Below are 13,452 nucleotides of genomic sequence, written 5' to 3'. Positions count from 1 at the left end.
ACAACACGGGTTAGAACTGCATGGGTCCACTTATATGTGGATTTCTTACAGTATAGCGCTATAAATGTATTTTCTCTTCCTCATGATTTTCTTTTTTAAGATTTTATTTATTTATTTGAGAGAAAGAGCACAAGCAGCGGGAAGGGCAGCAGGAGAGAGAGAAGCCGGCTCCCCAGCTGAGCAGGGAGCCCAATGCGGGGCTCAATCCCAGAATCCCAGGATCACAATCTGAGCCGAAGGCAGGTGCTTAACTGACTGAGCTGTCCAGGTGCCCCTTCCTTATGATTTTCTTAACAACAGTTTCTTTTCCCTCACTTACTTTACCATAAGAAGATAGTATATAATACGTAAAACACAAAAGATGTGTTAAGCAACTGTTTATGTTATCGGTAAGGCTTCCAGTCCACAGTACACTATTAGTGAAATTTGGGGAGAGTCAGAAGTTTATGCATGGATTTGGGATGACGCAGGGGGTCAGCGCCCCTGATCCTTGTGTTGCTCAAGGGCCAACCATAGTACTTGAGGCCGCGACCACTAATTGATTAGAAATAGCACAGTACGGGAGATCTATCTGCCATCTCTGACGCAAAACACAACTCCATCAGAGCGCTTGCCACTCTACGCTGTAGCTCTTCAGCGGCTGGCTTCCACATTCACTATATTCTATCTTGTAATCTCTTAGGAAGGAGGGACTTTATATCACTTATGCTTGGCAGAAAAGTGTTAAATAAATGTGAGTGGATGGGAATAATTTGAAAAACTTAGTAACAGCTGACGTTTACCAGCTGCTCACTACCTACTAGGCACGAAGCTGGTACTTCTGTGATCTCCTCTGTCCTCATAACAACTAGTTTTGTGGGGATCCTAGGCTCAGAGTGGCTAAGGGACTAGTCCAAGGTTCTAGAGCTCATAGGTGCCAGAGCAGGGGCTGGAAACTGCATCTATAACTGTGGCACCTGTGTGCTTAATAAGAACACCCCACGTGGCCTGATGCCTGTTTGCAATTCCCTGGCTGCCACTGAAGGAAGCCCACAAGGTAATAAATGACCAGGGAACTGTAACAGAGATCATCACTTGGACAGGCTCCTTTTGCAGTGACTGAAGCCCACCAAAGGAACGTGGGTCTGCTTTTGGGCTTCAGCTTCCTCATCTGTAAAATGGGCCTGTTAAAACTGTCCCTCTGGCCTTGGAAGGCTGTTGTGAGGCTCAGAAAAGAAATCAGGTGCCGAGAAGGTCATCTCTTCAGAAGCAGCAGTGAGAAAGGGGGAGGGGCTAGGGGTGTACTGGGGTCTCTCGGCCATGAGTGACCCTCAGGGCAGGCCTGCCACCTACCTGCAGCCAAGGCCCCGGGATCCCACCAGGCTGATGAAGACCTTCTTCTCCTTGTTTTCCCGACTGCCAGGGAAGCTCAGGGTACTCCGCCCACCCTGGAGGAAGTACCAGATAAGAGTCACTGGGTGTGCAAGAGGCTCTTGATTTCACAAAGCCCTTTAGAGCAAGCACCGCTATCACCACATGGGACTGCTCACCGATATATCCCTGGGGGGTATGTCTGCACCAGCTGGACCTGGCTGAGGGCCCAGCACCCTCAGGGACCTTCTGGATGCCCTCGGAGCCTGTCTGAAGCTCCTGAATGCACATCTCTGGGGCAACCCTCCCTTTGGGACTAGCTGCCCTTCCCTGAAGACAACCCCATCCAAACCCCAGCAGAGGTGGCCCTGACCCTTACCTCGGATTCTGACACAAACTGATCCACGTACTGCCATTTGAGGGGTTCGTCAGGAGAGCTGGTGGGAAGGGGAAATAGAAGAGCAGTCATTAGAGACAGATGTGTGAGGAGCCAGGCTCCAAATCCAGATCTGCCCGTCTGGAGCCTCCAGAAGCAGTGCTGGCCGGGCTGACGCCGGACCCCACAGCCAATCCCAGGACCCTGAGCCCACGGGGAAGAATCTGCAGAGGAGGGTCCTGCTCACCTCTTCACAGGAATCAGGCCAATGTCTGTGGGAGAAAGGCAAGGCAGTTAGCACGGCTCCTCTGCCCTCTCTTCCTCCCCCAGGAGCCAGGGACCCCGCTGCCTACCCCACCCTAGCCATGCCCTCCTTGAGTGCCCCCTGCCCTCTGGCCTCACTCACGTCTCACTTTGATGGATACAGTCTTCTTGGTCCTGATAAGGTTGATGACCTCCTCGTGGGTGCAGGAGGAGATGGAATATCCGTTGATGCGCACGATCTCATCCCCTACCTTGGCCACAGACGGAGGGAATGGGCACTAGGTTGAGGGGGCCTCAGGCAGCTGGGCAGGCTTGCCGCCAGATGCTCTGGGCCTGCTCTCCAGGAAGAGGGACGCTGACCACACCTTCCCTCAGAAGAAACCTTGGCATGGACCCTAGTACTTTGTTATAACCAACGCACTCTCCATTAGTCTAAAGGATCCCATGGTAGTGACACTTCCAAGCAGTCTTTCTGACCCATTTTGCAGATGGGAGCACCAACACGGGAGGTGAGAGGCACAGAGAGTGGGCAACAGAATGGAACTAGAACTCGGGACTCTGTGCCCTCATTTCAGTGCCCCCCTTTTTAAAGATTTTATTTATTTATTCATGAGAGACAGAGAGAGAGAGAGAGACAGACACAGGCAGAGGGAGAAGCAGGCTCCCTGCCCGATGTGGGACTCAATCCCAGGACTCTGGGATCACGACCTGAGCCAAAGGCAGACATTCAACCACTGAGCCACCCGGGTGCCCCTTCAGGGCCCCTTTTGCCCCACTGGGTCACCATCAGGATCTGGAACCCATGCAAAGGACACCCCTTCACCTAGATTCAAGCAGCTCTTCCTTGGCCTTTGCCCCACCCCGCCCCAAGGAGCAAGCTCTCCAGTCTTTGTTAATCACTGTAACACCGTAAGTGAGTCAGGGCGGGGAACTTCTATGATTCCTGACTCAAGTTCGCATCACTGACACACATGCAGTTTCTTTCTTCCCACCCTGTGGAAGCTCAGTGGACATTTTAACTCAGCCACAGCCCTGGCCTCTGACCCCCATGCTGGGCAAGCAAAGAACAGTGAATAAACACAAGGCTTTGGTGTCAGATGTCCTGGCTTCAAACCCCTGCTTCTATTCTCATTAGCTGAATGGTCTTGGGCAATTCTTTTTTTTTTTTTTTTAATTTTTTTTTTATTACTCATAAAAACTTCATTATTTATTTAGGTTTCTGATTCTGTGCTTGTGCCTTCAAGACTTTCACAATGATTTTCTGCTCTTCAATAGGGAAAGCATGCTTGATCCTGTCAACAAACACACAGCACACATGGAACCACCATACCCCCTGCTGCTGCGTTTCTTCATTTTAGACCTTTTAAGAACTCTAGGTACCTGGGCACCCTGATGGTGCACTTGGTTAAGTGTCTGACTCTTGGTTTCAGCTCAGGTCATGATCTCAGGGTCATGAGATCGAGCCCCACATCGGGCTCTGCACTTAGTGAGGACTCTGTCTCTCCCCCTCTGCTCCTTCCCCACGCTCTCTTGCCCTCTTGAATAAATAAATAAATAATCTTAAAAAAAAGAACTGTAGGTGTCACAGCACAAACTCCTCAAAGCTGGCCTGAGCACGTGCCACATGCAGAGTTTGGTGCCTTCCCACTCTTCTTGGTCTAAAGGTAAATGATTCTCTTAGCAGGGGTTCAGAGCAGCCTAGTTTTGTTCAAGGCTGTGCTATAGGATGGCCTACAACTGTGTGTCAAATGCTGGATCATTCTGAATGTCTATGGATGCTGTCCCCAGAAGAAGAAAAAGGACTTTGTGCAAGTCTCTTGAACCTTCTGAACCTCAGTTCCTCTCATCTGTAAAATGGGGAAATGTTCTGGTTGCTTCCAGAACTAAACATGTACGTGTAAGCCAGCCAGCACCTGGTATACCATCAGTAATCAATAAATGGTCATTATTGTTATCATTAATTGGGTCCAAGCCCTAAAGACTCCTGCTCTCTCTGCAGGACATCAGGCCTCATTGGATCAGGAGAGACAGGGGCTCACCGGCCTGCAGGGCCAGCCCTGGATACAGAGCTGTGGTGAGCTCATCCCCTGCTGGATGCTGCTGCAGGCCCCTCCAGGTGCCTTAGCTCTAGGGATCAGTCCCAAAGCTCTTCACTTAATAACTGCAGGGCTAGAGGGACCCTCAGTTATCAGATGAAACTGTGGCCCAGGGAGAAGATGTTATCTAAGGTCACGAAGCCTGAGCTGCAAAACAGGGACTGGATCCTGGGTGCCCCTCTCCAGCTTGAGGCCAGGCCAAGTCAACCGGCAGCTTAACTCACACCATATGTACTGTCCCTTTGGGGACTTGTTGGTACATGTAGGGGACACAACTTGACTCTGTGGGGTCTGGGAGCTGGGCAGGCATGCAGCCTGTGAGGGGTTCACCTAGGCCAACTCCCACCCTCTCAACATCCCTACAGAGTCACCTTTTCGATGTTACCACCTCAATGTTTCCCTTCCACACCTCCACACACCCCAGTCCTCTTAGGGGCCTGATGAGAGTGGCAAGGGGCTCAAAAAGACACCAGAGAGACGGGCTTGCTAAAGACCTCTCTAGGTTTCTAGGGACATCTCGTGTCAGGAGAGCAGCCAGGCTAGCTCCTTGTACCCACATTTTACAGCAACTCTGTTTCTGTTATTCAAATGAGGAAACTGAGAATCAGAACAGAAGTGATTTGCTCAGGGCACCTGGGTGGCTCAGTGGTTGAGCGTCTGCCTGCCTTCGGCTCAGGCTGTGATCCCGGGGTCCTGGGATTGAGTCCCGCATTGGGCTCCCTGCATGGAGCCTGCTTCTCCCTCTGCCTGTGTCTCTGCCTCTTTTTTGTTTTATTATTTATTCATGAGAGAGAGAAAGAGGCAGAGACACAGGTAGAGGGAGAAGCAGGCTCCATGCAGGGAGCCCAATGCGGGACTCAATCCCAGGACCCCGGGATCACAGCCTGAGCCGAAGGCAGGCAGACGCTCAACCACTGAGCCACCCAGGTGCCCCTAAATAAAATCTTAAAAACAAAAAACAAACAAACAAACAAAAAAGTCATTTGCTTGAGGTCACCCCATTGGTAAACAGTGTTGCTGGGATTTGAAGTCAGGTCTCCCCTATAGACAACAAGTTTTGTCTCTTGGGCATCTAGAAGCAGAGAGGGAGGGCACCTGGCCAAGCCTGGCTGCAGTTCCCTACATCCTGTCCTCTCTGGATTCCTGCCACCTGTCACAAGTGACCTCAAGTCCCACAGGAAAGGCAGAGATTACTCTGTCCATTTTAGGGTTAGGACAACCAAGGCACACAGCATCATTCTCTAGCCTGGGACTGCAGAGCATGTGGTACAGTGCAGGCGGCCCTGTGCAGAGCAGAGGGCAAAGCTTCAGACAGGACACACTTGAAAAAAAATCTAAACTATATCCAGTAGGTGGACAAAACAGATCAAATCAGCAGGTCCTTCAGTCTAGCCAGGCTGTGTCTGAACATGTCCCTCCCCTGCCTTCCAGAATCTTCTCCTGTCTGCAGATCTCAGGCATGAGATCTTCCCAGAAACATGAACCTCAGACAGGTGAATGGATGCGGATGTTGTCCCCAAGCTCCTCTGAGTGAGGTTCCCTGTGTTGTTCCTAAAAGGAACCTGTTTGGGACCCCAGTCAGAATGATTCCCATACAGCCCCTGGGGCTCAGGCTACCGTATCAGCTTTCCTCTCTCTCGCTCCAGCGTGGAACCGTGCAAAAGGCCCTTTGTGCAAAGGCCACAATGAAATGACGATCTGAGGGACGGGGGCACAAAGGACAGATGAGCCCAGCAGCCCAAGAAAGAGAAGATAATTTATAAGCCTGAGAAACAGGTGGGAGGGTAGACTTCTGAGTTGCATTAAAATGCCCCGATGGCCCCAATAGGCATCGTTGAGAAATGCCTGTCCTAGTAGGAGAGCTCGCCCCGGAAAAAAAGAGGGCCTCCGTCGACGCTGAGAGAGGAGCTCATTATGTTTTTTTTTTTTTTCCCTCTGGCTGTGTTTCTGGGCTGGAAAATGTGCCCCACAGGAGAAGAGTAATGAAGTGGCTGAAATTTCAGCCGCCACTGGCGAGCCGTGAGACAGGGATTTAGAACAAAGCAATGTCTGTCCGCTCCCACTTCTTGTACCATAAGTCTTTGAGCCCCCCAAAGCCCCTGTCTTGGCAGCCTGATAACAAACATGCTGGCAGCTTTGGGGTGGGGGGGGGCTGGGAGGGCCTCTTCGATCTGGGCGCACAAGAACCCAGCTCTGGGCTCCTCCAGCAGGAGCGAGATCTGGAGGTCAGCCCATCTCTGCTCAGGCACGGAGGTGTGGGACCCCGAGGGAGAGGCACCCTGGGGTGCTGAAGACAGATCCCTGGGCCTGGAAGTCCGGAGACCTGGGTTCAAGTCCTGACTCGGCCACTTCCTGGCTGTGACTTTACTCAAGTCTGTTAACTTTGGAAAATGGGGATGATATCATGAGGACCAGTTGTGAGTACGTCACCTGGCACAAAACAGGTGTTCATTAAATCTCCGTCCCTGCTTACTTAACAAACACATAGCACTATGTGCTGGGCACTTTTGTTAGTACTTTAGGATATGAATCCACTGTCTCCTCATGACAACCCGATGAGGTAGGGAATGCTATTGTTATCCCCATTTTATAGATGAGAAAACTGAGGCATGGGGTTAAGTAATTTCTTCATAGTCCCATAGTTCATGAGTTGCAAAGCCAGGACAGTCTGGCTCTGGGGTCTATGCTCTCAAACACCACACTACAGTGGGATTTCCTTCTCCCTTCCAGTGAAAGGCTACACGTCCAGAGCTTCAGGTGCCAGGAGGTAACTACGCTCCTCCTTTGGGAAGTAGGGGAGGGGGAGGGGGGGATTGCAGTAGGGGAGGGGTCAATAGCTGGGATTGGGTGATATATCCCAGCTTGACTGAAGAAAACAGGCAACTGCCCGCAGCCTGATTTCTATGGGCCTGAGGAAAATCTGTCAGGATGTGTGGGCCTCTTCCTCCCCTAATGTCTCAGAAAGGCGAGGCGATCCCATTGTGAGGGGAGGCAGGAAGGCCGAGGCCCTGACCCCTTGTTCTGCGGGACTCTGCTCACTCACCTGGAGCCCAACGCTGTCAGCCTGACCGCCTTTGATGAGGTGGGAGATGAAGAGCCCACAGCCGAACTCGAGGCCCCCACGAACACTGAGGCCCAGGCCTTCGGGGTGCAGACGGTCCAGACGCACCTCCTTCAGCTTCCTGCCATGGGAGGAGCCAGTGATGTCCCTCCCGGGTGACCTCTCCCACCCCTGCCTCTGGCCTGGTGGCACCGTCTGTACCTGGAGCGCCGGGGGGTCAGTTGGTCGTACTCCACCTGGTGCTTCAGTGGGATCAGGGGCCTGATGGCGTCAAATAGTGGCAGGCGGCTAGGCTCATTGATGACCAGCTTCAGGTCTCCCACAAGCACGACCACGTCCATGGTTCTGCAGAGACACGGGGAACACAGGGAGTCTCATCCATGGCCACGGCCTCTGACACCCAAGGATCCCCAGAGGAACTGGTCCTCGGCTGGGTGCTCACCCATTGAGTCCAGGCCTTGGAAGTGGAGAGAACGCTCCTGTAAAGCCCAGAGCCCCTAATTCTGGGCCAGGGGCCTCATGAGCTTCACTATTCCACATTTAATGTCACAAGGAAACAGGCCAGGTGGGGATTGTTAACCCAGTCTCAGATGAACTCAAGCCAGGATTCAAACTCAGCTCTGCCTAATTCTAAAGCACAGGATCTTTCCAGCCGGGAAACCTCGTGTGAGATGCTGGTGACTCCTCTTGAACCCTGGTCCCCACTTCTGCCCTACAGGTAAGCTGCCCTCACAGTATCCCTCCCATGACTCCTCACACCTCTCAGACCCTCAGCATCTTCGGCCTACACTTCTCCAGCTGTCAGCCGGCCTGCTCATGCCTGTCTGATATTTTCTAAATGTATGTCACTCCCCTCCTTTAAACCCTTCAATGGCTCTGCACTGAGTATTTGTGTAAGTATTTGCTAAGGCAAGTGCGTGGCATGTCCATGTGATTCCCAGGAGCACTGAGCGTCTGCCCCTCTCCCAGAGCCCCCAGGATGGGAGGGAGAGGTCCTTCCATCTCAGAACATCCCAGCCCAGAGTTTCCCGGAGGCAGAGGTACCCGGCTGGTCCACAGGAGCTGGACCCCGCACACTTACTGGTGATACATCCGCAGCACGTCATACAGATAGTCCTTCTCTGCATCATTTTCAATCAGAAAATCCACCTGGAAAACCCAAGGGGAGAACTCTAACCCCAGGCCCAGCACGTCCATAGCAGATGCCAGGGGAGGGGTAGGCCACTGCCACTCCTCAGCATGTCCACGGGGCTGGGGCTGCGAGAGGAGGGCAGTCAGGGTCCTCTGACAGTAACACATCAGCCACATGCAGATCACCCTGATGCCACCAGAGTACTTGTGCAAATCCAGATGTGGCCAGGCTGAACCTCTCCCCCCGGTGGATGCATAGTCAGATGCACACGCGTGACCTTCCACTTGACAGCACAGTCCCGAGTGGCAATGCCAGTGTCAGCTCCCCGGTCTGGAAGGAGCCCATGGTCTTACCTGATGGTGGCTATAGTGCCGGATAACCGCTTTCAGAAAGGATTTGGGCCACTCGCTCAGATAGCACATCCCACCCTCTGGAAGCACCCTACTGTCCTTCTGTGTCACCAATGCCAGGGGCAACTCCACCCCGTCCTGTCCTGGCCTAAGCTGGGTTGGCCCAGACTTCTGTCCACTAGTCAGCCTCCTGACCACTCCTTCACCTCTCCAGGTCCCTTCTGTCCCCCGCTTCCCCCCCAAGGGGAGAGTCAAGTTACATCATTTCAGGTTTGCTGACGTCAATGGCTGGGACTCCAAGGTCAAGGTCAGGAGCTGTTTCATTAGCACTTCAATCCCAAGGGACCTGGTGGGTAGAGGAGCCCCAAATTCCACTCCCTGGGACAGTGCAGCGTGAATCTCTATACATCATATCCTTGGCTTTCTCTCTTTAGCCTAAGACTGAGTAAGAGGGCAAGAAGGGCCTCAGGCTGGGAGGCGGGTGAGGAGGCTCTGAGCTATGCATGGTCAGGAAAGGCTCTACAAGAGTGGGCTTGGACTCCCCTTAAATGAAGGCAGCGTTCAGGTGCGAGGAGGCAGGGCAGTCTCGCATGAGTCTGTGACCCACTCTCTTGTGACAAGCTGGAAGTGAGCTAAGAGGGACAGATCCAGGAGGGCTGTGGCAGATGTGTGCTGAGGAGTGACGGGAAGGTGGTGACCCAGGGCTGAGCTAAGAGGATAAAAGGAAGGCTCTAGACTAGAGCAACTGGAGTGTGTTCATCATTCAGCAGGCACCACTGGGCACTGTGCGCCTCTGCGGGCCCCTGCTGCCGCAGACTACAGCATGCCAGGGGCCCTCCCTGAGCGCCAGGTAGCAGGAGTATGGCACAAAGTGCCCTAGAGCAGGGGCTCCCTGAAGCCAGTCCTTGCACTGCTCCTTGTCCGCTCATTCAGGTCCTATTGCTTGCTGACTGCCAACCGTGTCTGAGGAGCTTTACGTGAATTATCTTTAACCTTAGAACAAACCTCTGACGTGCGTGGATATTATCATCCCCATCTGATAGATGAGGAAAGAAGGGTCGAAAAAGCAGTAGAGCTGAGACTCCAACTTAAGACCGCTGCCTCCAAAACCTTTGCCTTTTTTCTAAGGCACACATAGTATCTACTTGGTTCTATCCAGATAGAAATTTTTGTATGCATTTGTCTAATACACCAAAACCTTTGCCTTTTTCCTAACCACCACATAGTATCCACTTAGCAGATAGAATTTTTGTGTGCACTTGTCTAATACATATTTACTGAGCACCTACTGTGTGCAAAACACTGTATCTTCTTTTTCTAATTCGATTTAAAAAGCTTTTCCTTTTCAGGGTGTCTGGGTGGCTCAGTCAGTTAAGCATCTGCCTTTGGCTCAGGTCATGATCCCAGGGTCCTGAGATTGAGCCCCCAGTCACCTACCCACCCACCCCCACCCCAGCCCCAGTTTGTGCTCTGTCTCTTGTGCTCTCTCTCAAGCATGCTCTCTCTGAAATAAATAAATAAAATCTTAAAAAGAAAAGCTATTCCTTTTCTTGGATTGTGCTTGGTAGGGGCAAAGAAACTCTAAAGGAGCCCATGATCTGCAAAGATTTTACCACTCAATCCCTCCTTCCCCGCCCACCTTGTGTCAGGTCCCCTCCAACCTGCATCAGCATTCTCTGGCTGATGCTCAACTGGCCCTCTACTACAGGTCTGTATGAGGGGGATTGGGATTCAGGGTCCTTGTCTGAGACCCTTGAGGCAAAAACTCTGGGTTGAGCCTTGGGCCCTTTCTAGCCTCATTCCCTGGCATTCCTCCCTGTGGACTGACCCCTTCAGGACAGCTGCACAGGGGGAGCAAACAACATTCAGCTCATGCAAATACAACTCCACGTGTGCACCCAGCCAGAGCGAGAAAGAGAGCAAGAACAAATTAAATAATGCATGTTGTTCCACTCGATGAACATCTGCCCTCCTCAGGCTGTTGTGGGGATTAAATAAGTGAATACAGACAAAGGACTTCAGACGGTGCCCAGGGCTCTCAGATCTCAAGGGTTCTGAAATGTGCGCTGCATCTCTTCCTCGGTGCCCCCAGACCCACTCTGCAGCCTTCTCCACCTCTCTTTACCCTCTCGTCTCCCTGCTAATCTGTGCGTGGCCCAGACACAGGCCCGGGAAGAGTGCACAGGGTGAGGCCAACAAGTCCCTTCCTCACCTGGGTCTGCGCTTCTCTGTGCTCCATTCTCCTCATCTGTAAAATGGGTATAAACATACCTCCTTCATAGGATTTCATCCTTCTGTGAGGGATTAATCACTGGGTTTTTTAAAATTATTCTTTAAATTAATAATCATTAAGTGCTTGACACAGTGCCTGGCAAATAGTAAGTTCTCAGTGTTTGTCAAATAAAACTAAGTGGGAATAAATGAATACAGACTCTATGTTCTCAGCAGCTGGCAGACTGTGGGCCCTCCAAAAATGTTGATGGGATGGGATGAATGGATCCAGCCACACTTCCTCTCAGGCCTTCAGAGCATGCATCCTGGGTAGTACTGGGTTTGCTCTTTTCTTGTTTTATTATTCTTCATCTTTTCAAGACACTTGTGTCCTGCTAGCTAGCTGGTGGCACTTGACCCAGTGCCCTCCTTCCCTGCTTCTCCTATCTCATTTGTTGTTCCTTCCCCATTTCCTCTCCTCGAAAGGTTGGGGTGCCCTGGCTCTGTCCTGGGCCTTCTCTTCATTTGCACCATGTCCCTAAGTGACCTCACTGGTCTCTGGGGTTTGAACGATCACTTATCCTTCAAGGATGCACTGAGGCTCCAGGATAGACTTCTTCCCGCCATCTTCACACTCCCATAGCTACTGGCTCAATGGTTGAACAGGCATCTCAAAACATTCAAAATGGAACTCTTGGTTTCTGCTATCTCTCCTCTTGTCCTCATCAGCACGCTCCTCCCAAAATGTAGACTTCCTCTCAATGCCTCTCTCTCCACACCCAGAGCCACCCACCGGCAGAGCCTGTCAGATCTATCTTCTCCTGAGTTCTGGGTCTCACCACTCCTCATGCTAGTCCAAGCCCTCACCTCCTGTCTCCTGTCCCCCTTCTGCTCCCAGCCCCCTCAGTCTGCTCTCTACCAGCACTCAGAACAACCCCTTTTAAACGGAAAGCCGTCCCCTCATGGCTGGCTTCCCATCACTGGAGAACAAAACCCAAAGTCCTGACCGTGGCCTACTGAGCCCCCACCACACTCTATTCAATCCATAATTCCTCTTAGAAACACCATCCCACCTGCTGTTCCTAAAGCCAGCAAGCAGACACTTGCCTCAGGGCCTTTGTACTTATTGTTCCCTCTTCTTGGAATGTTCTTCCAAATACATCTCCAAGGCTCCTTCCTTACTTCTTTCTAGATTCAGGGAGACCTTTCTGACTACCATCTGGTTGCTCTCTATCCTCTCATCCCAGTTTATTTTTTTTCATAGCATTTATCACTACTTTGCATTATATGATACTTGCATTGGGTTACTTGTTAACTGTCTGTCTTCCTGACTAAGGAGCCAGGGACTCTGTTTTATTTTATTTTATTTTTATTTTTTTTATTTTTTGGGACTCTGTTTTATTGTTCAATGGTTAGAGTACTGCTGGGCATAATATTAGGAGCTCAGTCAACGTTTATGATATGGATGCATGCATGATTAGCAAAACACTGGAAGGCAGAGGCTCTTTCTGACCCCCTCGTTTATCCCCTCTTTCTACCCCCAGGTGCCTGGCTGGCCTCGGGCAGGGTACACCACGGATATCCATAAATGCATGATTGCTAACCAGGCAATAAAGCCCTTTTGGGCAAATGAGTAACCAAATTCCTGCAACGTGCAGGTGCAGTGAGCAGAGGGGCAGCCTGCTTCTTTTGAAAAGCTGGTTCTTCAGGGAAGAGCCTTAGTCTCTGATGCTGCCCTCCCCTCTCCTTGGTATCCTGGCCCAAGGCTGTTGCTGGGAAGGGCATGAAAGTGCTGCCGATGTCCTGGGGAAACTGCACAAGCCCAGAGGAACAGACTCTCCTCCCCAGCCTGGAGCCTGCTGGCTCATCCACCAGGATTCTCAGTAGGTATCTCCAGGTGGCTGTGGACCAAAGGGTTACTACAGGTCCAGAGTAGCTGGTCCTTGAATTCCTACTTAGTCCTAATCACCCCCCTGAGGTAAGCACTGTGAACCTCATCTCACAGCTGAGGAAATGATAGCCCAGATTAAATGACTTGCCCAAGGTCTCACTGGCAGTGAGTGGCAGGGTTGAGATTGGACCCCGTTCTGCCTAACATCAGATAATAGCAACAGCAGACATTCGTTGAGGACTCACTGAACTCCCTATGTGCATGTAGATCTCCTCCAACACTCACAAGGACTTTATGAGCTAAATATTATTATTCTCCTCATTAAACAAATCAGAGAGGCACAGAGAGGTTAATAACTTGCTCGAGGCCACACAGCACATTCCATGACAATATGCCACTTTTCATGCTACCTCCAACAACTAAAGATTTAGGTCATAAGCCATTCCCAAGGGGTAAATGTGCTCTGCAACACCAATGGAGGGACAGCTAGAGAGCAATCGGCAGGAGCTGTAAATTTCGCCCAGCATGGCTCTGTGCCCCCAGCTGTAGCCTCTGCCGCTTTGTCCTCTCTCCCCAGTTCCTAGGTGATCTCCAACCTGGGAGGGGAAGGCTGCTGTTGTCTCGGAAACAGCAGGGCACAAAGTCCAGCCCAGGGCCTTGCCCAGCCTGGTGTCTGCCCCGCCTGCACACACAGGGACATTAATAGGTAATGACTCCTGTG

At 51.5% G+C, this 13,452-nt stretch overlaps 1 protein-coding gene across 2 annotated transcripts in view; it reads right to left on the bottom strand.

Moving 5' to 3' along the window:
• USH1C (USH1 protein network component harmonin) overlaps positions 1-13,452 on the bottom strand; it is a 45,688-nt gene that overhangs the window by 30,377 nt on the left and 1,859 nt on the right. For both annotated transcript variants that reach the window (XM_041730244.1, XM_041730242.1), the window contains exons 2-8: positions 8,229-8,296; positions 7,349-7,492; positions 7,130-7,268; positions 2,133-2,241; positions 1,974-1,998; positions 1,730-1,787; positions 1,333-1,427 (exon numbers count right to left, since the gene is read on the bottom strand). In XM_041730244.1, coding sequence (XP_041586178.1) covers positions 1,333-1,427; positions 1,730-1,787; positions 1,974-1,998; positions 2,133-2,241; positions 7,130-7,268; positions 7,349-7,492; positions 8,229-8,296 — 638 coding nt within the window. The remainder of the gene's footprint in view (positions 1-1,332; positions 1,428-1,729; positions 1,788-1,973; positions 1,999-2,132; positions 2,242-7,129; positions 7,269-7,348; positions 7,493-8,228; positions 8,297-13,452) is intronic.

Source organism: Vulpes lagopus, chromosome 15, assembly GCF_018345385.1.
Source record: "Vulpes lagopus strain Blue_001 chromosome 15, ASM1834538v1, whole genome shotgun sequence".
In the NCBI taxonomy this organism is placed as follows: domain Eukaryota; kingdom Metazoa; phylum Chordata; class Mammalia; order Carnivora; family Canidae; genus Vulpes; species Vulpes lagopus.
This window is presented reverse-complemented; position numbering and strand designations above follow the sequence as displayed.